Source organism: Emys orbicularis, chromosome 2 (genome assembly GCF_028017835.1).
Source record: "Emys orbicularis isolate rEmyOrb1 chromosome 2, rEmyOrb1.hap1, whole genome shotgun sequence".
Taxonomy (NCBI): Eukaryota; Metazoa; Chordata; order Testudines; family Emydidae; genus Emys; species Emys orbicularis.
Window position 1 is genome coordinate 76962640 of NC_088684.1, and position 24406 is coordinate 76987045.

General features: G+C 46.7%; 1 protein-coding gene across 2 annotated transcripts in view; it reads left to right on the plus strand.

Annotated features, from left to right (window-relative positions):
- The window catches only part of GAREM1 (GRB2 associated regulator of MAPK1 subtype 1), a 141537-nt gene extending 139782 nt beyond the window's left edge, over positions 1 to 1755 (plus strand). The window contains exon 6 of one of the 2 annotated variants that reach the window (XM_065399323.1): positions 843 to 1755. In XM_065399323.1, coding sequence (XP_065255395.1) covers positions 843 to 1755 — 913 coding nt within the window. The remainder of the gene's footprint in view (positions 1 to 842) is intronic. The other variant, XM_065399324.1, reaches the window with a different exon arrangement.
- The last annotated feature ends 22651 nt before the right edge of the window (positions 1756 to 24406 follow it).

The window sequence follows — 24406 nt, forward strand, 5'->3', positions numbered from 1 at the left end:
TTAGGACGGAAGAATCCCATGCACTGCTACAGACTAGGAACCGAACGGCTAGGCAGCAGTTCTGCAGAAAAGGACCTGGGGTTACAGTGGACGAGAAGCTAGATATGAGTCAACAGTGTGCCCTTGTTGCCAAGAAGGCTAACGGCATTTTGGGCTGTATAAGTAGGGGCATTGCCAGCAGATCGAGGGACGTGATCATTCCCTTCTATTCGACATTAGTGAGGCCTCATCTGGAGTACTGTGTCCAGTTTTGGGCCCCACACTACAAGAAGGATGTGGAAAAATTGGAAAGAGTCCAGCAGAGGGCAACAAAAATGATTAGGGGGCTGGAGCACATGACTTATGAGGAGAGGCTGAGGGAACTGGGATTGTTTAGTCTGCAGAAGACAAGAATGAGGGGGGATTTGATAGCTGCTTTCAACTACCTGGAAGGGGGTTCCAAAGAGGATGGATCTAGACTGTTCTCAGTGGTACCTGATGACAGAACAAGGAGTAAATGTCTCAAGTTGCAGTGGAGGAGGTTTAGGTTGGATGTTAGGAAAAACTTTTTCACTAGGAGGGTGGTGAAGCACTGGAATGGGTTACCTAGGGAGGTGGTGGACTCTCCTTCCTTAGAGGTTTTTAAGGTCAGGCATGACAAAGCTCTGGCTGGGATGATTTAGTTGGGGATTGGTCCTGCTTTGATCAGGGGGTTGGACTAGATGACTTCCCGAGGTCCCTTCCAACCCTGATATTCTATGATTCTATATTCTATGATCTCCTGATTTATATGGTTAAATATCAACATTGCTTAAACACTAACAATTCTTCATATTAACTATCTTTTTGCTTTGTTTTTTAAGCAGCATCACAGAAGGTGACACGACAAATCCACCTGAGAGTGCCCCTGTTTCTTGCTACCCTTGCAACATGATGCAAACCGAATCAAAAGAGCCTGACAGCAAGATGCCTTTTGGAAGCCCCTCAGCTGAAGCTCTGCCTTCTAGGTTGTCCTGGCCAAACCATTTTTCTGGAGCTGCCGAAGGCTTAAACAGGAACGATTTTCTGCTGGATCCAAGCAGGAGTTACAGTTATCCAAGACAGAAGACTCCAGGCACACCAAAGAGAAACTGTCCAGCCTCTTTTACTTTCGACTTTGATGGGTGTGAACTCCCTGCTGGGTACACGCAGTTGGCCACAACAGAGTTCAGCAACACCATCTCCAGTTGTCCAAAGTCAGCAAGCTACTCTTTAGAATGCACTGATGAGAAAAATCTGGCAGTCAGCAATGCAAAGCAGAGTCATTCGTGCCCTGCCTTACCTCCTCGTGCGCCAAAATCGAACGATGAGAAGCCAGTTCTAGACACTTGTCCTCTGCCTCTGAAAATAGACGGTGCAGAGGAAGAATCTCAGACTGGTTCACCAGACCTCTCAGAAGATCAATATCCTGTTAAAAAGGGCATGCAGAACGTTTTCTCTGTTTCTTACCCATTTTCGTCTCCCCTTCACCTTCAGTTAGCACCAAGGTCTTGTGGCGATGGCTCTCCCTGGCTACCACCTACAGACCTTTCTGGGCTCTCAATAGAAGAAGTATCTAAATCTCTGAGGTTTATTGGTTTATCAGAAGATGTCATATCATTCTTTGTTACAGAGAAGATTGATGGCAATTTACTCGTTCAGCTTACAGAAGAGATCCTTTCTGAGGACTTTAAGCTAAGCAAATTGCAGGTTAAGAAAATACTGCAGTTCATTAATGGCTGGCGGCCGAAGATGTAGTTCAGTGATCCTGACTGATGTTTAATGAAACTGTGTGAGAGACGTGCTAGAAATGCTGGGGCTAGTACGTCATTTCCTGTTTTTGCACTAAAAGCCCTTTCTGTAAATAATAGTGGAAGAAATTCTTACTATGCAGATAAAGTTTTAGAGTGTTGAACAGATTTTTATATGTCAATAAAAATGTAGAGAACCCATAGAGGTGTGCCTTGTGCATCACTGAACATTCAGCAGCTGCTAAAAACTGGACGTTAAGGGAATTAATTTTTACTCATGTAGTCTGTCAAGACAGTATTTATTACTGAACAATTAATATGAAAGACCACACACAACTCCAGTTTACAGTTTTGTGTTAACAGCAAAAAATGCATTTCTTCTGAGGTTATTTCTGTTCGGATTATTGGCAACATGTCATGACTTAGTTTTTCCTTTTCTACTGTTAATAAAGGATATGATCAAACCTATAAAATACCATTTTTAACATTGTATCTGAACTTTTTAAAGAGTTTTAAAACATCTTTTGACATGCCACTAAAACAGTATATTTTGCAGGATAATTTTACCAAAATATCTTCATGACTACTTAGATAAATTTGCCATGTTACTGCTTCTGAGTAAAACACTTATATATGAAATAAATAAATAAAGCTTAGTGTTCCTGAAAATAAAGAGCCTGCTTATCTGGTTGACTATGGTGAAAAAATGTTTGCTACTCTGAACCATTCTGTTCTTGCCATAAACCAATGAAGAGTTCATGATCCGTAGATTTCAAAAGGTGCTTAGTTATCAAGTGAGTCACTTATTAGTCTGACCACCAGGTCATGCTGATTTCTCATGGGAAAGGCAGCTTACTTCACCAAATCAGTTCACATGTTTCTTTGGCAGATCCCTATGTGGCACGTAGCAAGTTGAGCCTTTTGTTAATTCACCCATTCCATGTCCCCATCACGAGGAGAAAGAAACCCAATCTGATTAATCTTACTGTTCTGGTGAGCTCCATGAACCCATTCGGACTCTGCAGTGAGATTTATGCAGGCAGATAGTTGCACTTGTACAGAGTCCCCTTGAACTAAATCATTGCTGAGGTACAAAAGCACACTACCTCCCTGTAACAGTGCAGACACTGAAATGTAGAGAGAGGATTAAATATGCTAGGTGAGAGTCTGTGCTGTCTCTCTAAGGCCTTGTCTACACTAATGCTGTAAGTCGATGTAAGTTACACTAGTTAAATTACGTAAGTTACATAACTTACATGGACATAACTTACATCGACTTAATGCGGTGTATATACCACGCTATGTCAGTGGGAGATGCTCTCCTGTCAACATAGCGTCCACCTCCAATTGACATAGATTAATTAAGTCAACAGGAGAGCACTCTCCCATCGACTTATCGTGTCTTCGCCAGACCCACTAAATCGATGTTGCAGCGCTGATTTAGCCCGTAGTGAAGACAAGCCCTAAGACACAGCACAGAACTAGGAGAATCGGGGGAGGATAAGCTGACTTACAGCCACATTTTCAGCCCTTCCAATTCTGGGCTGCTTGGGGGGCCAGAGTGAACCTGGCCAGTAACTTAGGCAGCCCTCAGCAGCCTGTCGTTGTCTGCCTATGGGCAGCAGAGCTGCTTCTGCCCTGCATAGCCCACACCTGCCTGCCTTGTTATGCCCTGTTTTGGCACACCCTTATGCCAGGATTTGCAAGGAGATCCTCAAAGACAGCCTGTGGCTAGCCTCCTCAATTCCTGCACTAGGGGGATTCATGCCTGGCCAGACCCAGAGACATTAAAGTGCCTTAACATGGGTCTGGCTCCTTCCCCTGGGGTACACCGGCCTGAGCAGGGGGTGAGAATGTTTTTGACACACAGAAAATTGACTTTTGCCATTGGTGGGAGAATAGAGGAAGCACAGAGACTAGGCAGAGAGCAGACAAAAGTTTGAGAAACTGATTTAATATGTCTTCTCAACCACTCTGAGGCACAAAAAGGGGGATACCTACAAACAATCAAAATGTTTCCTGTGACCTGGACAAATCTCAGGTCATGCCTTAGTGCAAAAGGCAGGTTTATTCTTTGTATTGCAGTAGCATCCAGAAGTCCCAGTGGGGGACAAAGGGCCTATTTTGGTGGGTACTAGACATCCATTTAACAAAAAATAAATAGGAATTCCCTGCCCTAAAGAGAGTTTATACTTGTAACATTTGACAAATGGCAGATTGATATAACAAATCAATGACTTTCCCTAGCTGCTTTTTGTTGCTTCCATTAATTAGGGTTTTAAAATATTTATTCAACATTTACTAATTATATTTTTAAAATGCAAGTAAGGCTAAATTGGATAAACTCAAATACTGTTCAGAGTTAAATGCTAGTCTGTCCGTAGGGCTGTGTCGGGTGTAATTACTATTTGTTAGCCCTAACTAAATCACATGGACATATTCAACATTGGAAGGCTCAAACATTACATTTACTTAAAAGTGTTTGTTTGTTTGTTGGTTGGTTTGGTACGCGTGTTACTCTTGGGAAAGGTTTGATGGGCTGCAGTCTTGATAACATTCAGGCATCTGAGATGGGTTTCAGGACATTAAAAAGCGCACAGCGACTGGGCTTCTTTGAGTACAGTTGGATGCATATTGCTGTGTCTCTGCCTTGCGGTTGGTCTGTTTTTGCTGACGACAGCATACTGGAATTTGAAAGCTGGGTTCTGATGCATCAATACCACACCAGCCTAGTCTCAAACGGAACAGGCCACTAGGAGTATGGCTATGCTGCAATGTAAGCCCAGGGTTAGTAGAACTTGAGCTAGCAGACCCTGGGTTTGTTAACCTAGGGCTTGAGCATCTACATTCATTTGTACCCCAGGTTAAGAATTGTTGAACTCTGGGTCCCAACCTGGGGCTCCAGTGTCTACGCTGCATTATGCTGGCCAAGGTCCAATCCCCCATGTCCCAGACTTCGTAGCGCCCTCCAAAAAGGTGGCCTCTCTAGCCCATTGTTCGTGGTGTAGTGTGGGGAAAAACTTGACTGTCCACCAAACTTCACTGTCCAGAGGACAAATAAAGTCAATCTGTGCAATTGCGCAATACTTTTGGCAGCGTCCCAGAACACGAATCCAGTGGAGGTGTCTTGACTCAGGCTCAGTCCATCCATCCCTGTGGGATCTGAACTCTGGGTTGGTGCAATTTGTGCATAGACAGAAGGGGAGTTAGGCTTGAACCTGAGTTCAAACCCTGGGCTGACATTGCCATGTAGACACACACACCCCTCATTAAGAACAGAGGAATATAATCATGTTTGCAGACGCAGGTTCTAAGTACAATGTCCCAGCTGAGACACACAATTGCAGGCCAATCAGATTTCTACTGTGCTCCTTGAAATGGCTTGTTCTGCCTGGGGATTTCTTAGATAATTTTATGCATAGTTCATTAGTGTGAAACATTTCCTCCACCTCCTTCCAAAAAGTGGTTCATAGGCTTAATTTTCTATTTCTTTATTAGATTTCTATATACTAATAAATAACTGTCAAAGGGGGACTTTTTCAGGCCTGAATAGCTTAAGAAAGCTGCCTGCTTGACGTATGGGCCTGGCTTTTTAAAGGTATTTAGGCATTGCAAGGCCTAAGTCACTTTTAAAAATGGGATTTCACCAAGTCACTTTGGCCCAGATTTTTAAAGCTCTTTAGGTGTTGCTGCACTCAGCATTGCAACAACTAATTTTCAGAAGGGATTTTAGGCACTTAGGGCATGTCTACACTAAAAACTTAAGTCAGCCTATATTAGTGGGAAGCCAGGAGCCTTGGTGCATCCAGGCTCCCAGTGTGGAGCCAGGACCCCGGGAGCAGCCCAGCACTGAGCGGGGAGCCCAGGTAGCAGCCTGACTGGGAACAGGGAGGACTAAACTTGTCAATTTTATGGCTCCAGTATGGAGCCATGAAATTAACAAGAATGAAGCTAACAGCCCATGTAAGTCATGCAGTGTCTATGTGGACACTGCGTTGCCCTGACTATGTCAACATAAGCCCCATGCCTCTCGTGGACGTGGAGTTACGTTGGTGTAGTAGGGCACTTACATCGGCAGGAACAAGGCTGTAGTGTATACACTAACATAGGCCGCCATTAGCTGCCTTACATCAACCTAACTGTGTAGTGAAGACCAGGGCTTAGTCTAAATTCCATCGACTGCCAATGGGATTTAGACCCCTACATACCATTTGGGCTCCTAAATCAGGCGTTGCGATGCTGAGCACAGCATAGCTTTAAAAATCTGGGCCTTAGGAGCTTAAATCTAAAAAAAAAAGTGCAGCATTTTATAACTAACTTAGATTCAAAGCGGTATTAAAATTCCCACCTCTGATTAGAAAATGAACGCTCGGGGGCAGATTTTCTGGTGTGCTGAGTACCTCCTAGGACTGGAGTTCTCAAACTGGGGGTCGGGACCCCTCAGGGGGTCACGAGGTTATTACATAGGGGGTTGCGAGCTGTCAGCCTCCACTCCAAACCCTGCTTTGCCTCCAGCAGTTATAATGATGATAAATATGTAAAGAAGTGTTTTTCATTTAAAAGGAAGGTCACACACAGAGGCTTGCTATGTAAAAGGAGTCACCAGTACAAAAGTTTGAGAACCACTGTCCTAGGAGGTGCTGAGTGCCCTCCAATTCCTTTGAAGTCGATGGGAGGTGAGGGCTCTCAGTCCTTCATAGGACTGGGCTCTTCTATGAATATGTAACTTTATCACATTGAATAATTTTTAGTACGTTCTCCTTATCTGAAACACACTATTCTGTGTTTCCAGGCATTTTTTACAACTTGACAGCTGGATTACATTCACAATCGAAATACATTCACAAATTTAGAGCTTTTGGGTGTTTTATTCTGAGTGAGGCACTTTGACAAGTGTTTTGCATACAAGCAAATTATTAAATTCCACATGGAAAACCAGACTTTACTCTTGTCATTCTCAAGTTTCATGCTCTTTGCTGTGGATTTGAACTAGCTTGTGTTTTTTCCTTCTAAAGCTAACTGTATCTCTTGAGTTCAGTTCAGAGATCCAGCACCTCCAAGATTCGGTGCTAAAATCACATGCTTATCAGAGACCCGCCCCCGCTCCTCCTCCCTACAGCAGAATTCTGTCCCTGATTTTGGATTTCCTTGCTTGTGAAAATCAGACCAATGATACTTATTTAATTATTGGTATTTGCAGTAATTTTCTTTCTTTTAAAAGTGCAAATTGTGGCACACTATCCTGAAATGAATCCTTTTTATCCTTTTCTGTGGCTTGTAGTGCACTGCCCCCACTATGTTAATGCGAACGGAACTAGGTACCTTTTAGTTTGTGCCAACAGGATCTACATGGGCAGTTAGAGCACTGTACAAATCACCACCCTCTAACGTGCTTTGCCATGCTGTGTAGACAAGTCCTAACAGAGGGGACTTGTCCACTTTTGTAAGGGGGCAGCAACAAAATTATTTTTTTCGGAGGGGGGGATTTAGGAGAAGCTCAGTTTCTCTTTAAATACTTGTATATTACTGCCTGTCTGACTAACCAAAGTCTTACTAAAATCAGTTCATTGTGTATCTTTGTATTCGGATGGCTTTTTCTTACTTTTGCTGTATTAAAACTAATAGTTTAGTGCTACAAAATTTGAGGCTGAAGACACTTGATCCATCCAATACAAGAAGGAAAATGTCTTTTTAAAAGCTTTCTTTGCAGCTAAGAATCAATGGATTAAAGCACTTTGTATTTTGTATCCTTTTTGTCAGTATCACCATTTTAATTATCTTCTTTGATTTTATTTCATGACAATATGTTTAACACTCATTGTGTGAATGGATGCAACATTTTTAAAACCTTTATTTTAAATCTGTTGTTAAGTACTTGAAGTGTTTTCTGCTACAGCTTCCTCTTGAGACAACTTCTTGACTCCCGACTAATTAAAATCTGTTAATACAAGTTATTTACATTTTAGGTATCTATCACTGGCAGTGAGCTGGATGTTGGAGGGAAAGATGTAGTGGCTGAAGGCAAGCATGTGTGGAGCCGAGGTAGGCATATGACCTCTTTAGGGATCACAGGAGGAGCATACTTAGAAGCAGACTATACCATTCAAAAAGGGGAGCACACTAGCCTCCAGCTGCTAGCAGATGTGTGAAGAAGAAAAAACCTGGCCACAGACCCAACTCACCCAGTACTTGCCTACACAGCAAAGAAAAACACCCGGCTGGCCCATGTCAGCCAAATCAAGCTCACCGGGCTTGGGCTGTTTCATTGCTGTGTAGACTTCCAGGCTTGGGCGGGAGCCTGAGCTCTGGGACCGTCCCACCTCGCTGAGTTCTAGAGCCTGAGCTCTAGCTGAGTCCAGAAGTCTACACAGCATTGAAACAGCCCCACGAGCCCTAGTTGGCGAGCCTGGGCCGGCTGCAGATGTCTAACTGCTGTGTAGAGGTGCCCTGTGTGTGAGTAGTGGTGCAATGCTCAAAGTGCAAACTAGAGGTTACTAATGAAGTCTGAGGTGGGGGGAATGTGAGTTCTTTGATTAGATGCAGCTGTGTATTGCATGTGTGTATGCACGCCCAGCACACCAGAGACGGATAACTTCGCCTAGCAGTATCCATAGAGGCAGTGCTCAAACCCTGCATCTGTAGCCCTTCCCCTGGCTGTATAAGGATAGTGCCACCCCGACCCTCTCAGTTCCTTCTTACCACCGGTGGCTAGAATCAAGGCCCTGTGTGGTGTCTTCACCTCACACCTTTGCTCTCAGTTTTCTGAGAACTTTTCTTGTATGTAGTAGTACCTTAGGCTTAGTTTAAATCTTAGTTATAACTGCTGGTGTCCTTCCCCAAGCCCCGTGCAACCCCAGAGGAGCAGTGCCTTCATACTGTGGATGTCAGGTGATGTCTAGCATTTTATCAGAGTAGAACTAAACCTTTCTGTTCCTCACCTTGTCTGTCTGTTTCATCTGTGGGCTGAATGAAGGGTCAAGCAGTCTCTCCACAGACAGTCTCAAGGTGGATAACTTCCTGTATCATGACAGCATATGAAGTACCCCAGGCTACGCCTCCTCAAGGGGTACAAGCTCGTTCCACGGGAGCTCAGGCGACGTCAATGGCATATCTAAATGACGTATGGCATATCTAAATGACGTTCCTATATTGTGTGCAGTGTTGCTGTAGCCGTGTCGGTCCCAGGATATTAGAGAGACAAGGTGGGTGAGGTAATACCTTTTATTGAACCAATTTCTGTTGGTGAGAGAGACAAAGCTTTTGAGCTTCTACAGAGCTCTTCTTCATGTCTATATTGGACATTTGCAGGGCGGACACTTGGTCCTCTGTGCATATATTTGCAAACTGCTCTGCCATTACGGGAAGGCAGGCCTGCAGTGCTCTTTTAAATAGATGCCAGGCACTATCTCCTGCGAGTACTGCATGCAAGTCACCCACCTGGAATACACAGCTGCATCTACTCAAAGAAAAGACAGTTACTTACCTGTACCTGTTGCCTGAGTTGTGATGCAGACGTGAATTCCCCAACCCACCCCCTGTTCCCTCTGCATCGGAGTCTGTACTTTGGACATTCAGTGTGGGGAACTGAGAGGGGTCTGAGCAAGGCCACCCTTGTACAGCATGGGAGGAGGGGCTACACCCACAGGGTGTGAGCACCACCCCTATGGGTATTGCTAGGCAAAGTTCTCCAGGTCCATTGTGCAGGGTGTGCACACCCACATGGAATACACGTCACCATCGCATCTTGAAGAATAACAGTTGCAAGTAGGTCACCGGTTTTTGCCTGTATTGTCACTAATATCGTGTGATAGCTAGGTAATAAGTCAGTTCAGAGGCCTTGCTGCAAGTTAGGGGAAAATACCTTTCCATTAATGATGTCTTCAACTCCTAATAGTCTAAGAACTGTTCATATTTAACCATCTGTGTTCATAATGGCCAGATTGAAAATCTCGAGTATGATTCTTCTTGATTCTGGCAGTCTTCTGTGTATTTTTATTTACAACCGGAATAACTTCTAGTTTTAGCTGTTTAAATGTGCTTCGTATAGTCAAAAAGGTAATGTGACGGGATCTCCGGGGTGCAGTCTGGGACCGTGAGACCGCAGTACCCCCTTAACTCTCTCCAATAAATTCAATAAGATTTGTCCCGGATATTGCAGGAAATTTCCATATCTATCACAAATACATCTTGCAAAACATGGAGCAGTATCTGGTACAAAACTTCAGTTTACACATTGATCTGTCCTTGGTTGCTTGTTCTCTTTTCATCCAGTCGTGGGTGTGGGTGGAATATCAGTTGCTCTGCTACTCACATCTTACAGAAACATGCTGCCATTCAGAGGTGAAAGTAAGCCGATACGGGCCGGTACGGAGGACCGGTAAGAAAATGGAGCATTCTCTCCCTCTCTGACTCCTCCTCCTGGCTCCAGCAATATTGAGGGTCAGGGGGCCCGACTCCACGAATGTTCGGGGCCGGGTCTCCCCCCTGGCCCCACCTGCTGTCCCCCCCACGCCTCCCCTGAGTGTGTGCTGGCCCCCCTTTGCTGCCCCTGTGCACCTCCCTGGGTCCCGGAACGCAGCGTTCCTGTCTCTCCCCTGAAGCTCCATGCTGCCTGCCTGCATTAACTGCTGCCGCAGGCAGGGCCGGCTCCAGGCTTGGGGCAGCAGATTGTTGGAGGCGGCATTCTGCCCAATCCTAGGGCGGCACGGCCCTGGCCGCAGGGTCCTAGTGCCGCCCCTCCACTACTGCCAGGGCAGGCTGCCCTTCCCCCTCAGACCCTTTCATTTTCTGGTGGGACCCTCCACCAGTACAGCCGCCCCCCCTGCCCGCAGTCACTGCTCTTGCCCCATCCCCCACCCCCAGTGAGGCTACAGTGAGGGGCAGCAGCAGGGGAGGAGGTGCACCTGTGATGGCAGCCCCCCCCCCCCCCGCCATGGCACTCACCACAGGGGAGAAGAGGGGGATTCCTGGACCTGAGAGGGGCCCTAGGAGCACGTGCAGTGACAGTGGGGGGGGGGTGAGTGTGCTGCCAGGGAGGAGAAGGGGGTCCCTACCCCAGAGCTCACTGCTGCCGGCAGGGAGAGGGCTGGGGGGAGTCCTCCTCTCTGGCTCCAGTCCCAGGGCAGCTTGCCTGCACCCCAAACTCATCCCCAGCCCTGCCCCACTCCAGAGCCCACACCCCCAGCCAGAGCCCTCATCCCCCCCACACCCCAACCCTCTGTCCTAGCCCTGAGCCTCTCCAACACCCCAAACCCCTCATCTCCAGCCCCAGCCAGAGCCCTCATCCCCATGCACCCTAACCCTCTGCCTCAGCCCTGAGTCCCCTCCCACACCCCAAATCCATCCCCAGCCTCACCCCACAGCCCTCACCCTGCACCCCCTCCCTCCACATCCCCCTTATCCCGAACTCCCTTCCAGAACCTGCACCCCCTCCCTCCGCACTCCCTCCCATCCCCAAATTCCCTCCCAGAGCCTGCACCCCTCCTGCACCCCAGTCCCCTGCCCCAGCCCAGGGCCTGCACCCCAGACCTCCTCCCCCACCCAAACTCCCTCCCAGAGCCTTGGGCAGGTGGGGGGTGGAGTTTGGGGGGGCAGAGTTTGGGCAGGGGCAGGTTCTGGGCACCACCAAAATTTCTACAAACCTGCCACTCCTTCCGGCAAGAACTGGTGCGCCATATGGGGGTGGACCGGCTTCCTGAGGCAGCAATTTAAAGGGCTGGAGCCCAGGGCCCTTTAAATTGCCGCCAGAGCCCTGGGGTAGCGGCGGCGGGGCTCGGGTGGCGATTTAAAGGGTCCAGGGCTCCTGCTGCCGCTACCGCCCTGGGCCCTTTAAATCGCCGCTGGAGCCCCACTGCCGCTACCCCAGGGCACCGAGGACAATTTAAAGGGCCCGGGCCCTTTAAATAGCCCCCAGAGCCTGCCGGAGCCCTTGGGTAGCGGCGGCAGGGCTCTGGGGGCTATTGAAAGGGTTCGGGGCTCCCGCTGCCTCTACCACCCCGGGACCTTTAAATAGCCACCGGAGACCTGCCGCCGCTACCCCAGGGCTCCAGCAGCAGGGCTCTGGAGACAATTTAAAGGGCCCTGGAGGGTAGCGGCAGCCGGAGCCCCGGGCCCTGCTGCTGGAGCCCCGGGGCTCCATCACCACCTTTAAATTGCCCCCGAACCCCAGGGCTCTGCAGCTGGGAGCCTCTGCAGCTGGGAGCTCAGGGGGTGATTTAAAGGGCTTGGGGCTCCCAGCTGCTGCTACTACAGCCCTAGCCCCGGGCCCTTTAAAGGCCCCGCCTCTTCCGGTGGAGGCCACACCTCTTCCGGTGGAGGCCACGCCCCTCCTCAGGACTCCGGAGTACCGGCAAGTCTTTAAGTTACTTTCACCCCTGCTGCCATTGCACCAAATTCCTCTTTGGCATAAATTTTGATGCCAGGCCAAAAAAAAAAAAAAGCGTACTCTAGCATTGTAAAATTGCATCATACCAGTAGTCGTGGAGGTCTCATGGAGCTGCTGCCTGGTAACATTCATTACAAGATGTAACTTGAAAACATAATGGCCCCAAATCCAGCTTGCTAATAGCAGTGAAATGCAGGAGGTGGATTTCCATGGCCTCAACTGTAAACATTTGGGATTGGCGAGAATTAGAGGGAGGCGGGTATGGCTTTCAAAAGCAAAGATCCAGTGGGAATTAAAACCCCTTTCACTCCTCAGAAGGAGCCATTTAAGCAGGGCTTCATGGCATGGAGGCACTGTGTGGGGGTGGGCATACACAGATGAAACCTGGAGAGAGGGAACGTTGTGCTGGTATATAATGGTCAAACGCATACCTGGTTTTTCCAGTGAAATTGACGGAGTTACACAAGGGATAGACGTGTCCAACTGTCAAATGTTCTAGAGCAGTGTTTCTCAACCTTTTTGATACCAGTGACCGGCTTGCTACCTTCCTAAACTGTGTCAGGGAGATCTCAGGGACCAACAAGGAGACTGCCGTGGACCGGTGCCGGTCCATGGATCAGTCATTGAGAAACACTGGGCTAAAGAATAATTCCAACTGAAAAACACAAGATATTGCCAAAAGCTGTGAAACCGTTTGATTTTTATGCACTTTAATTAGGAAGGATGTACCTGGCTGAATTCCAAGCTCTTGAGAGAGATCATTTGATACATGGAGGGGAAGGGAAAGGCAGTAGTATATTGATAAGTTTCCTTTTCCGGAAAATATCATTCCCACTAGACACATTAAAACCTCTCAAATGTGTATGCGTATTTTGATACAGTGATTGGCATGTAACATCTGAAACAAATCCCCTGTCCATAATTTTAATAGCCACAACTATTTTTATATAGGGAATATCAATAGCAGATGTTTCTTAAACAAAATCTACTTTTTAAATGACCGTTTGCTGGGGCCACTACCTTCTAATGAGCATAATCCATATCCAAAACTGTTTTAGACCTGTCGCTGAATTTCTTGCCCTGAAGTTGAGGGGCTAAGATATATAACCTAATGAAAGATCATGGTATTCCAGCCAACATTCTGGTGTCAAATCACTCCAGTGTTTTGTTGCTGTTGCATATGATATCGCTAGAATCGAATCCATATGGAGGGGTGGGAGGGTGGGGTCTCAATTTTTCACAGAGTTCCCCTTATTGCATAGGAAACAGCGGACTGGATTTCCCTCCCACAGAACTAGCATGGACGCTGGGGCATTAAATAAGCTCTTTTAGGGAATTCTGCTGAAGCCTTCTGTGCTGCCTGCTTGCTTCACTGGTGTCCCCATTTCCATGACCCAAATGTTTTGTAGGAGACCTGCTCCCATGGGCTGTCTTGCTGTTCACTGTCCCCAACCTGTTTCAAGAGGAGGTTTTTGGCATCTCATGGAGGACGGGGGCTACAAATTCTTGCCTCAGTGACTGTATCCTGGTTTGCATGTCAGTTGTTTCTGCCCGGGCTTGTCAAACTGAGTCAAGCCCAGTTTATTTTTAAAGTGACAGTATTTCATATTAGAAAGACAAGGTGGGTGAGGTAATATCTTTTATTTTTAGTATATATTATCCTGGGCTAGAGACAGCTACAATTACACTGCATACAACAATGGAAGTATGTTACATTTCCATACTGTTGCTTCTTACCAATATTTCTACTCTCCAAGTATGAAGTACTGACAGATCAGTTTTAATCTGTCACATTCCCCTCCCCCTTAACAGTGGTCTTTGACCGAGGTCTGCAAGATTGGGCTCTATGAGCCTTATACTTTCACTACTGAAAATATTTAAGGTAAGCCTTTTTTTTTTTTTTTTTTTTAAGGAGCAGGTAGGGCAGCAAGGATAATAGAAAATAAACCTACAAGAACCCTGTCTCATTTGTTGCTTAGCAAAAATCAGAAATGCTCAGGTGCATTCCACTCCTGGGAGGGGGCAGACGGAGTCCGCTATCAAACTTCCCTTTGATTAAACAGCAGCAGTGAGCGGCTCTAAAGACCATCCCTAGAATAAGAGGCCTGAGGAAGGAGAATAGAACAAGAGGAAATGAAGCAATCTTCAGGGATCCGTGAAGAGATTTGGAAGATACCTCTTATTTTACCACTAATGATGGGGATAGCAACAAAGTGGCAAAATCAACATAATGTCATTCTCTGAAGTCCTGTTGACCTGAGTGGTTGGTTAGCCATTGTAGTACCATGATGTGCCACACAGTGTCAGACTCGTATACAGCTATGAAAGGAAAAATGGCTCAAATACTTCATACATTGCTCAAACAGTTGGCGTCAGAAATCTCATTAGGACTCATGACTCACTATCCAGTCGTTGCCAATCTTTTTAAAAGCTCTGCTATAGTTAAGGTCCATCTTAATCATTCTGCTGCGATTTCATTATATAAACAGTTCTTAATTAGTATGGGTCAATGGGCCGGCTCTACTGCACTGTGTTTTAGTGTATTAGCACAAAGAGGAAGCAAAGAAGAAAACTGCCTCATGGGATGATACTAGAGGACCTACAAAGATCTCATTAAATTCCAAAGGACTATGCTTCCTAGTGATTATAACTTTATCGATCCTGTTTGCTTAACTACAGTTCTGCAAGTGTGAGAAATAGGTGGCTGCAAAGGATTTTCAAAAACAATGATAAACCCCATTGATATTGAATTGGATCATCTGGGCTCATGATTTATGAGCTTGTCATGCCCCTGTTGGTGCAAAAGTAAGTACAAACCACATCAGTAACCAGCTCCAGGACTTTCTCCTTAGCGCCAGTTATAGTGCTATCGCTTAAAAAGACAGTGCTAGTCATATCAGACTATTATTCATCCTGGATGTAACTCCATGTCTGCCAATGTCAAGGATGAATTTGGCCCAATATGTCCTATTAGCTCTGCCTATATTTGTAGCAAATCATGCAGACTTTACTATTCTGTCTGCTTGTGATGAACTGTAAGGGACAAATTACTTTTGTCTGTGAATATGTCCAGAAAGCACACTGCTTTCAAATAGTCTTTCCTTTCCCTCCCTCTCTGTATTTAGTTTTACAAAATAGCTAGAGTCACATGTTCCTTCTTCATCAAACATCCCCCAACCCTCCAAATACGTGACTGCAAATCTAGTAAATAATTAGTCTCCAATTTAAATGGCATGTACACCTCTACCCCGATATAACGCTGTCCTCGGGAGCCAAAAAAATCTTACTGCATTATAGGTGAAACCGTGTTATATCGAACTTGCTTTGATCCCCCGGAGCTCTGCTTTACCGCGTTATATCCGAATTCATGTTATATCGGGCCGTGTTATATCGGGGTAGAGGTGTAGTAGGAAACAAGTGACAGATTCTCAAGATGAAAATCAATAGTGTTTTCAGACCTTGAGTAAAATGAAATATTGCCAAGCATTTCTAGAAAGTATGAAATCTGTAACTAAGCTGTTACCCCTTTGCTGACAAAACTTTATATATAAATATAATATAAATATACTCTCCTAGAGATTGGCTCATACTAAAACACTGGATCCAAAGAGCTCTGGAATCTCTGGAAGTGTAGATTCTACTCCATATCTGAACTTCTTGTCTGGTTGTTCTCTCTCTCTGGTGGGCCAGACTAAATCTCAACTGTTCAAATATAAGAGTGATGGGCTCAGAGTTTAAAACAAAAAAACAAAAACAAACAATAAAAACCACCTACAGGGCTGGCTTTAAGATTTATGGGGCCCTATGCAGTATTATTAAACTGGTGCCTCTATGCCCGTTGTCAGCCCGGGCTCACATGTGTATTTTAGATAAGGGTGGTCTTTTGAAGGATTTATTTAAAAAACAATATGTCTGAAGATCCAAGCATTTCAGGCTAAAGATGAATACTCAGATTGTGCATCTAAAAATCTATGCAAGGATTTTTTTTAGAGAAGTGATTTTATAACCTTCAGCAACACACTAATGAAATATTTTTAAAGCAAATTTTAAACTGAGGTCCTGTAGACTAACATGTTCTGAATAAATATTACAGTAATACACAACTGTTTTTGTCAGTAAATTCAGAAACTGACAGTATATACCTGGGGGTTGGCAAATGCCTGTTAAATGGCTTCATTACCCCTTGAATGGCTCTTTAACAGTTTCAATGTTGTGCTAATAGGTCTGGCAGGCTGGAGGCGTTTTCACTTTTAAGTACTAGATCCCCTCCAGAGGAAGACTGACCAAGTTGCAGCAGCCAGCTGTGGTGAGAGCCTGCAGGAAGGGTCAGATTAGAACAGGGATAAGAAGAGGCAGGAGGGTGGACACTAAGGCCCAGGGGTGCCCCAAATTTTCGGGTGCCCTACGCAGCCGTGTATGCTTATAGCCGGCCCTGCCCACCTAGATACCTGTGTGCAAAGCCAGTCTGGCAACTTGCATTGTGCAAGTGGGCTTCTTCCAGCCGCTGTGGTTGAGCAGTAACATTGTCTTTACTTCCTAGTGCCTGTTCACGTCTGTGGTGACATCACCAGGCTGGCACACTGCTCTGAAAGCCCATGTGCTTTCCGGTGAGGAATAGTGTTTGATGGTTAAATCGCTAACACAGCTTGTGTTGGGGGGCAGGGGCAGCAGTGTTTCCTTGGAGAACTGAGTGTGAATAAGTTTTATATTTAATGTTACAAAATGTATTGTCGATATTAACAAAAAATATGTAGAGAAAAACAGGCAAGAGGCTCCTTTTGTTTTTCTCCGGCTTTAATTTTACAGCCTGAGAGCATCATCCCCAGCTGTCCTCACTACCCCTAAAATACTCCAGCTGGAATCTCCTGACCCCTTAAACAACAAGTTTCCAGTGCAAACCTTCTCTGCCTAACTGCTGATGCCTTCCGAATGCCCAAAGCACCAGGGCTTAGGTCAGAAGATCCTCTCACCTTGTCACTTGCCAATATTATCCTGTTGGGCCCCATAAATTAGATGCTTGGCTCCTACTGTTGCTTGCTTCCTAACCCTATCTAGGAGGCATGTGAGGGCCTACTGCCCCTCCCTGAGGATATATTTAGGGGAAGCACTAGCAGTCCCCCCTCCCCTCCTGAGGATCTTTGGAGAAGCCATCCTGGAGGTTCTTTGAGGAACCTAATTACAGATAGACTCCAATCTAAGTCTCCCCAAGGCAACTAGGAACATCCTGAACATTTTCTGTGGAGTTTCTGATATGCTTGATCATGTCCAGAGGCCAGCACAGGATTCATGGAGTAGTCCAGTTTTCCTCCCCCATCCAGGGCCGGCTCCAGGCAGGGCTGGCTCTGGCTTTTTTGCCGCCCCAGGCAAAAAAGCCTCTGCCCCCCGCCCCCCCCCCCCGCGGGGGGGAGGGCGGCCGGAGCCCCGGGGGGAGGGCGGCGAGCCCCGGCGGGGGCTCCGCTCTCCCCCCGGCGGTTGGGGGGAGGGCGCCGGGGGCGAGGGCGGCCGGAGCCCTGGGAGGAGGGCGGCGAGCCCCAGCCAGGGCTCCGCTCTCCCCCCCGGTGGCCAGAGCGCCGGGGGAGGGCGGCCGGAGCCCTGGGAGGAGGGCGGCGAGCCCGGCCGTGGCCCCGCTCTCCCCGGCGGCCGGAGCGCCGCGCCGCCCCCCTCCAGGTGCCGCCCCAAGCACAAGCTTGGTGGGCTGGTGCCTGGAGCCGGCCCTGGCTCCAGGCACCAGCCTACCAAGCATGTGCTTGGGGCGGCACCTAGAGGGGGGGCGGCGCGGCGGGGCCCTGGCCGGGCTCGCCGCCCTCCCCCCGGCGCTCCGGCCGGTCGGGGAGAGCAGGGCCCCGGCCGGGCTCGCCGCCCTCCCCTGGCGCTCTGGCCGGTCGGGGAGAGCGGAGAGCCGCGGCCGGGCTCGCCGCCCTCCTCCTGGCGCTCTGGCCGCCGGGGGCTCTCCGCCCTCCCCCCGGCGCTCTGGCCGCTGGGGAGAGCGGAGAGCCCCAGCCGGGCTCTCCGCCCTGCTCCCGGCGCTCTGGCCGGTCGGGGATTGCGGGCCCGTGGCCGGGCTCGGCGCCCTCCCCTGCCACGCTGGGGGGGCGGGGGGTGGCTTTTTTGCCTAGGGCGGCAAAAAAGCCAGAGCCGGCCCTGCCCCCATCAGTGAGGTTTCTGGCTACCACAAGTCTGGCTACCCTTCTTCCCCCAGAGCAGCTGAATTTCTAGTGATCTAAAACTTCTCAAGTCACAGGAGGGATAGCAAAGAACACAGATGTTCACAAGTGTGTACTTGTCCATTGTGCACCTTTTTTATTTTTTGTTTTGAATTCTTCAGTGTGCTGGAGCCTCCTTCAAAAAAAAAAAAAAAAAAAAAAAAACACAGGAGGGAGGGAAGGGGAGCCATTTAAGAGATTAGGACATAAAAAAGTGGCATAAAGAACTGGTTTCTTACTTTTGAAGCAAGTAAAAGTTGTGGCCTCGATACTGACAGTGTATCTTTAAATAACTTATAGGGTATTTATTCATAATTGGAACTAGCTAAAGTGTATCTTAAAGTCAATTGTTAGAATACTTTTTGCCTAATTTGCAACTCATATAACCAATTTACCTTTTATAATATGCTGTAAGTACATTGCATTCACCAAAGACTGCAGCACAGAAGTATACAGTTCAACTTAACTTTATATCAGAGCTCAGCATTTGCATCCTTCTATGCATCTGCCAAGAAAAAATAAACACATCCTCTCTGCTTCCTACTTATGTTCAGTATTCTTCTAATGCCTAATGAACAGCTTGTAGAAGGGGATGTGCAAATACAAATTGTAAATGTGATTTACTTCAGCAGTAGGCTGAATGCTGACACTATCTCGGCCAAGAGGATTACTTGGGAAGGCCAAATGGTCCAACAACTAGAGAGCTAGGCTGAGATTCACAAGCCCTGGGTTCTCTTTCCCATGTCTGCCTGTGACTTCACTTCAGTTTCTTCTCCACACCTTTGTCTTGTCTATTTAAATTGCAAACTCATCTGGAGCAAGGCCTTTCTCTCACTATATATATTTATAAAAACAATGAGGAATCCTTGTGGCACCTTAAAGACTAACAAATTTATTTGGGCATAAGCTTTCGTGGGCTAAAACCCACTTCATCAGATGCATGGAGTGGAAAGTACAGTAGGCAGGTATAAATACACAGCACATGAAAAGATGGGAGTGCCTTACCAAGTGGGGGGGTCAGTGCTAACAAGGCCAATTCAATCATGGTAGATGTGGCCCATTCCCAACAGCTGACAAGAAGGTGTGAGCAGCAACAGAGGAAAAATTATTTTTTGTAGTGACCTAGCCATTCCCAGTCTTTATTCAGGCCTAATTTGATGGTGTCAAGTTTGCAAATTAATTCCAGTTCTGCAGTTTCTTGTTGGAGTCTGTTTTTGAAGTTTTTTGTTGAAGAATGGCCACTTTTAAGTCTGTTATTGAGTGTCCAGGGAGATTGAAGTGCTCTCCTACTGGTTTTTGAATGTTACAATTCTTGATGTCTGATTTGTGTCCATTTATTCTTTTGTGTAGAGACTGTCCGGTTTGGCCAATGTACACGGCGGAGGGGCATTGCTGGCACATGATGGCATATATCACATTGGTAGATGTGCAGGTGAATGAGCCCCTGATGGTGTGGCTGATGTGGTTAGGTCCTATGATGGTGTCGCTAGAGTAGATATGGGGACAGAGTTGGCAACGGGGTTTGTTGCAGGGATTGGTTCCTGGGTTAGTGTTTCTGTTGTGTGGTGTGTAGTTGCTGGTGAGTATTTGCTTCAGGTTGCGGGGGCTGTCTGTAAGCGAGGACTGGCCTGTCTCCTAGGGTCTCCTCTGTTGATACTCACACCTTCTTGTCAACTATTGGGAATGGGCCACATCCACCTTAATTGCATTGGCCTCGTTAGCACTACAAAAAGTAATTTTCCCTCTGTTGATATTCACCCCTTCTTGTCTACTGTTGGGAATGGGCCACATCCACCCTGATTGAATTGGCCTCGTTAGCACTGACCCCCAACTTGGTAAGGCAACTCCCATCTTTTCATGTGCTGTATTTTTATACCTGCCTACTGTATTTTCCACTTCGTGCATCTGATGAAGTGGGTTATAGCCCATCAAAGCTTATGCCCAAATAAATTTGTTAGTCTCTAAGGTGCCACAAGGATTCCTTGTTTTTTTTTTGCTCATACAGACTAACACGGCTACCCCTCTGAAACCTGTATATTTGTACAGGGCCTAGCACAATCTCAGAGCCAAGGGCTGCTACTATAATACAAATAAATATATAATTATTATTATTATAGGAAAGACTTAACACTGCTTTTCTTCTTCAGTCTCCTCGGCCTGCTTTACTTGGCCTGCTGGGTCAGCAAGCCACAGTTCATCATTGTGTTAAATCACTACTCCCAAGAATAGTGGAATAGGTACGTGTCCATTAGAGGCTAAGGCAAATGGTATTTTTTTTAAATTACATGGTCCATTCAAATGTTTAGTTTTAGTATTTTATACTCTTTTGGTATAACCAACATATCTTCCAGCTCATGTGTGCCCTCATTTGCACTCTGGAAACAAACTGACCCTTTTAAACCAGGAGGAACACCAATGGCACGCTGAAAGCTATTTTTATAGATGGTGAGCCAGGAATGAGAGTTGTCCATTATTGCTATGTTCCAAGGGTGGCTCATTGTGAGGATGTGAACGGCAGAGCTAGCTGTGGGCTGTCAGGGGCAGCTGTGTGGCTGGCAGCACTGGAGCAGGGCCCCGGGGAAACAGGTGGGTACATCTAGCTAAAAAGATATTTCTGTTGTTTCCCTCAGGTTGTCTTTTCCCAGAGGAGGAAACCTATGTGATTTGCCACTTTGTGTGCTGGGTCCCCGGGCCCCTCGCCCTGGTGGGCTCTCTGGTGGCTGGAGGAACAGGCTGACTGACCTGCCTCCCACGGGGGCTGCTCTGGTGCTGAACTCACAGTATGAATGGTGGCACAGGGGCCCTAAGCCTTGGCACTTAGTGAGGGATCCACTCTCAGGTGAACGGCGTGGATTGCTGCACCTGCCCTGGGAGCTCCCCATAGCTCCTGCTGCTCTCTGTGGCACAGAGTTGGCTGCGGAGACTTGCTGGGCACCAAGACACTTGTCATATCAGAAACCACCCTGCCCCACTCCAGACTAGAGCGCAGGTGCCTCGCATTTGGGGTCCCTCTCCGCGGGCAGTGAGTGCCTGGGGAGTGCCTGCTCTGCAGGGGATAGCTAACAGCAGGGGCCAAGTACTCCCCTCCCAGGGGCCACAGCTGAGGTCTGCTATGCGCAAAGGGTGAGTGAGGGCGAGGGCCCGGTGCTGCTCACTAAGGGTGTGGCCCCATGGCTGGCATGGTGGCCCTTGCTAGCTGAGAGGGCTGGAGTCTCCGGCATGGCTGGAGGAGCAGGAGCTGTGAGAGGCACAGTGCTGGTACCTGGCCTTTCTGGATGATGATGTAGGTGGCATTTGCTGGGAGTGAGTCTCTCTAGGGCAAAGGGTGTCACCTTCTGGTGGGCTAGAATTTACTTCACTGCCCTTCTCCAGTGCCTAAAAAACCCCAACTCCCATAGAAAAGCACATGGAGACCCAGAATTCAGTCACTGAGGATTTTCAGCAAGAATTGCACAGGGTCAACCTCCCCCCAACCACCTCCAAAAGAACAAAAGGAATGAACTTAATTCTTACGTACCAACTTTATAAAATCTTATGATGGTAAACAAACATCATCATCATCAAACTAATTTTATGTAGCATAACATAGCTGCTTTATAATCCACAGACATTATCTTCACAGTTATACATAAACATAAAGAAAACAAATTAAATCTCCACAGAAACACAATGAGAAGTCACACCGAGTTCCCAAAAGCTCAGGGTGAGTTCATCTGAGTCTCAGCCACAGTCTTTGATCACCGAAATCTATACAGTCAAAAACACTGCAACAACATCTTCCCTCCATTTGCTTTTAGAAATCTCCAGCTGGAATCCGGGCAGACTCTGGCGGAAATCACTCAGTTAGTCAGCTAACTAATTAACCAACCACTCAGATTAAGTAGATAGGTTAAAAAAAAAAAATCCTGATGCAAAGTGCTTCCGAGTCAGGGGAAAACAGCCTGCTTTCTGCTCCTGTGCATCAGCTTCTCCCAGCTCACACAGGCTAGGGTGACCAGACGGCAAATGTGAACATTTGGGACAGAGGATGGGGGGCGGGGAGTAATAGGAGCCTATATAAGAAAAAGACTGTCCCAATAAAATCGGGACAAAAATGGGGACTGTCCCAATAAAATCGGGACATCTGGTCACCCTAACACAGGCACAAGGACTTTTGTGAAACCGCTGACCTGACTGCTTGCCCTCAACGTAGTCTGAGTCCAGCTACGGGGAACCTATTGAGCATACCCCAAACTACCACACCCAATTCTAGAAACTTCTGGGTGTTGTGCATCTGCCTAGCAACAATGACCCAGACACAACTAATTTCTGCCCCCTCCTACTCTATACATCTTAAAGAGACATCTCCCTACTAGGCACAGGGGTACAAGAGCAGTAGCTGCTCGCGGACCAGCGCTTGGCATTTGCTAGACAGAGCCAGCCTTGTTCCTTCACTCCCGCTGTCTGTGCCCCTTATGGGTTTTCTGGGGGTTGGGCTTGCAGAGCCATTTGTTCCCTAGCCCCAGTCCAGTGTGGGTGTGTGGATGTGGTTACTGGTACCTGGCATGTTTCCCAGTGTCAATCACTTACATATAACATTGCACACACAGCTATTTGTAAAGTACTTTATTGTTGCTGAGCATTATTCTAATGGTCTGGATAGAGGTAAGCTCTGAAATATAGGGCTGAGCACCCAGTTTCCTTGTGTTTTTTGAGTGTTCCCCCCCCCCCCCGGGGAAACATTGGTTTGTGGGAGGTACAAACCTGTCTCTGCTGCATTGAAGTGTTTCTTTCCCTGGGTCAGAATAAGTCACCCTAAGCTGCTAACTAGTTGTGTGGGGTATACAACTTTGTTTGTCCTCTTCCCTTGTAGGAGCTGGATTTTACAATGTACTATGAGAATTAATGTATGATTTGATTTCATCTTGTCAGCCACCCTTTTTGAATAGCAGAAAGGAATGACAGACCAGAACAATCCTTATGACTAATTATGGTCATCCTTTTGTTTTAGAATAAGTTATAAAGCTACTATGGTTTCCTATATGTATTACAAATTAGGAAGTAAGGGACAGAATTCTCTATTGTGTCTATGTTAAGTAGATTAGAGGAACATTGAAGGCCTGGGTCTCAATGTAAATTGTCTTGGTTATTGATTGTAAAACTTAGCAAGGTTTAATTTGCAATGCCTTTAGCTCAATATAAAATACTACTGTTTGTATTCTCAATCTGTTTATATGAATGAGGAATGTATGCATTAGGAAAAGATAAGGTGTGAAGGCCATTGTTATAGCCAGAGTCAAGGAAGAAGGAGTGAAGAAACTTAAAGGACATCAAAGAATCATCAACAAGCATCCATAATGAAGGGCAGATTGATGACCCTGAGGTAAAGGCTGGCACCCCTAAAGACAATTGATTAAATCTGAACAAAGGACAGGATGACCCTCTCGGAGGTGTATTGGAATGTTTACACCAATTAAGAAGTAACCGGTCACAAAGTGACACAGCAAAATCCATAGGCTTCAACAGAGAAGAAAACCTATAAGAACAGGGTGCTTTGCCATAGGACTTTGGGTTCGTCTTGCCACACTCCAGGAGCATCGGATCGTGACCGATAGAACCCCGTTCCCCTCTGCGACCAATCTGGCTGGCCACTAGATTGATCCAGACTCTAGACTGGTAACTATAAACATCACTGCAGGACTGTGTGTGTGTGTGTGTGTGTGTGTGTCTAAAAAGCATATGCTAACTGTGGTGTTCTCAACAAATGCTGTGTGTATTTACCTTCCTCTATAAAGATCCCGTGTGCTTTGTATGAGCATAACACCCTTTGCAGTAGTAGAAAAAAGCGTTACTTGTGTGATGGTGAAATGAAATGAAAACAGCCGAGGTCTGATTTCTTTTAACTTTTATCAGATAAAATGGCTTGTGTTCTAGTGGACCCTTGTTTCTTTCAGTTACTTAAATGTATTAATTTTCACGAAGACCAAGGGATCTACCATGGCAAAGTCAGAAACGTGATTAGTAAAAATTAACATCACCTAATTGTCAGTATTAATGATCTTAGATGGAAATATGAGGAATGGACAAAGTGG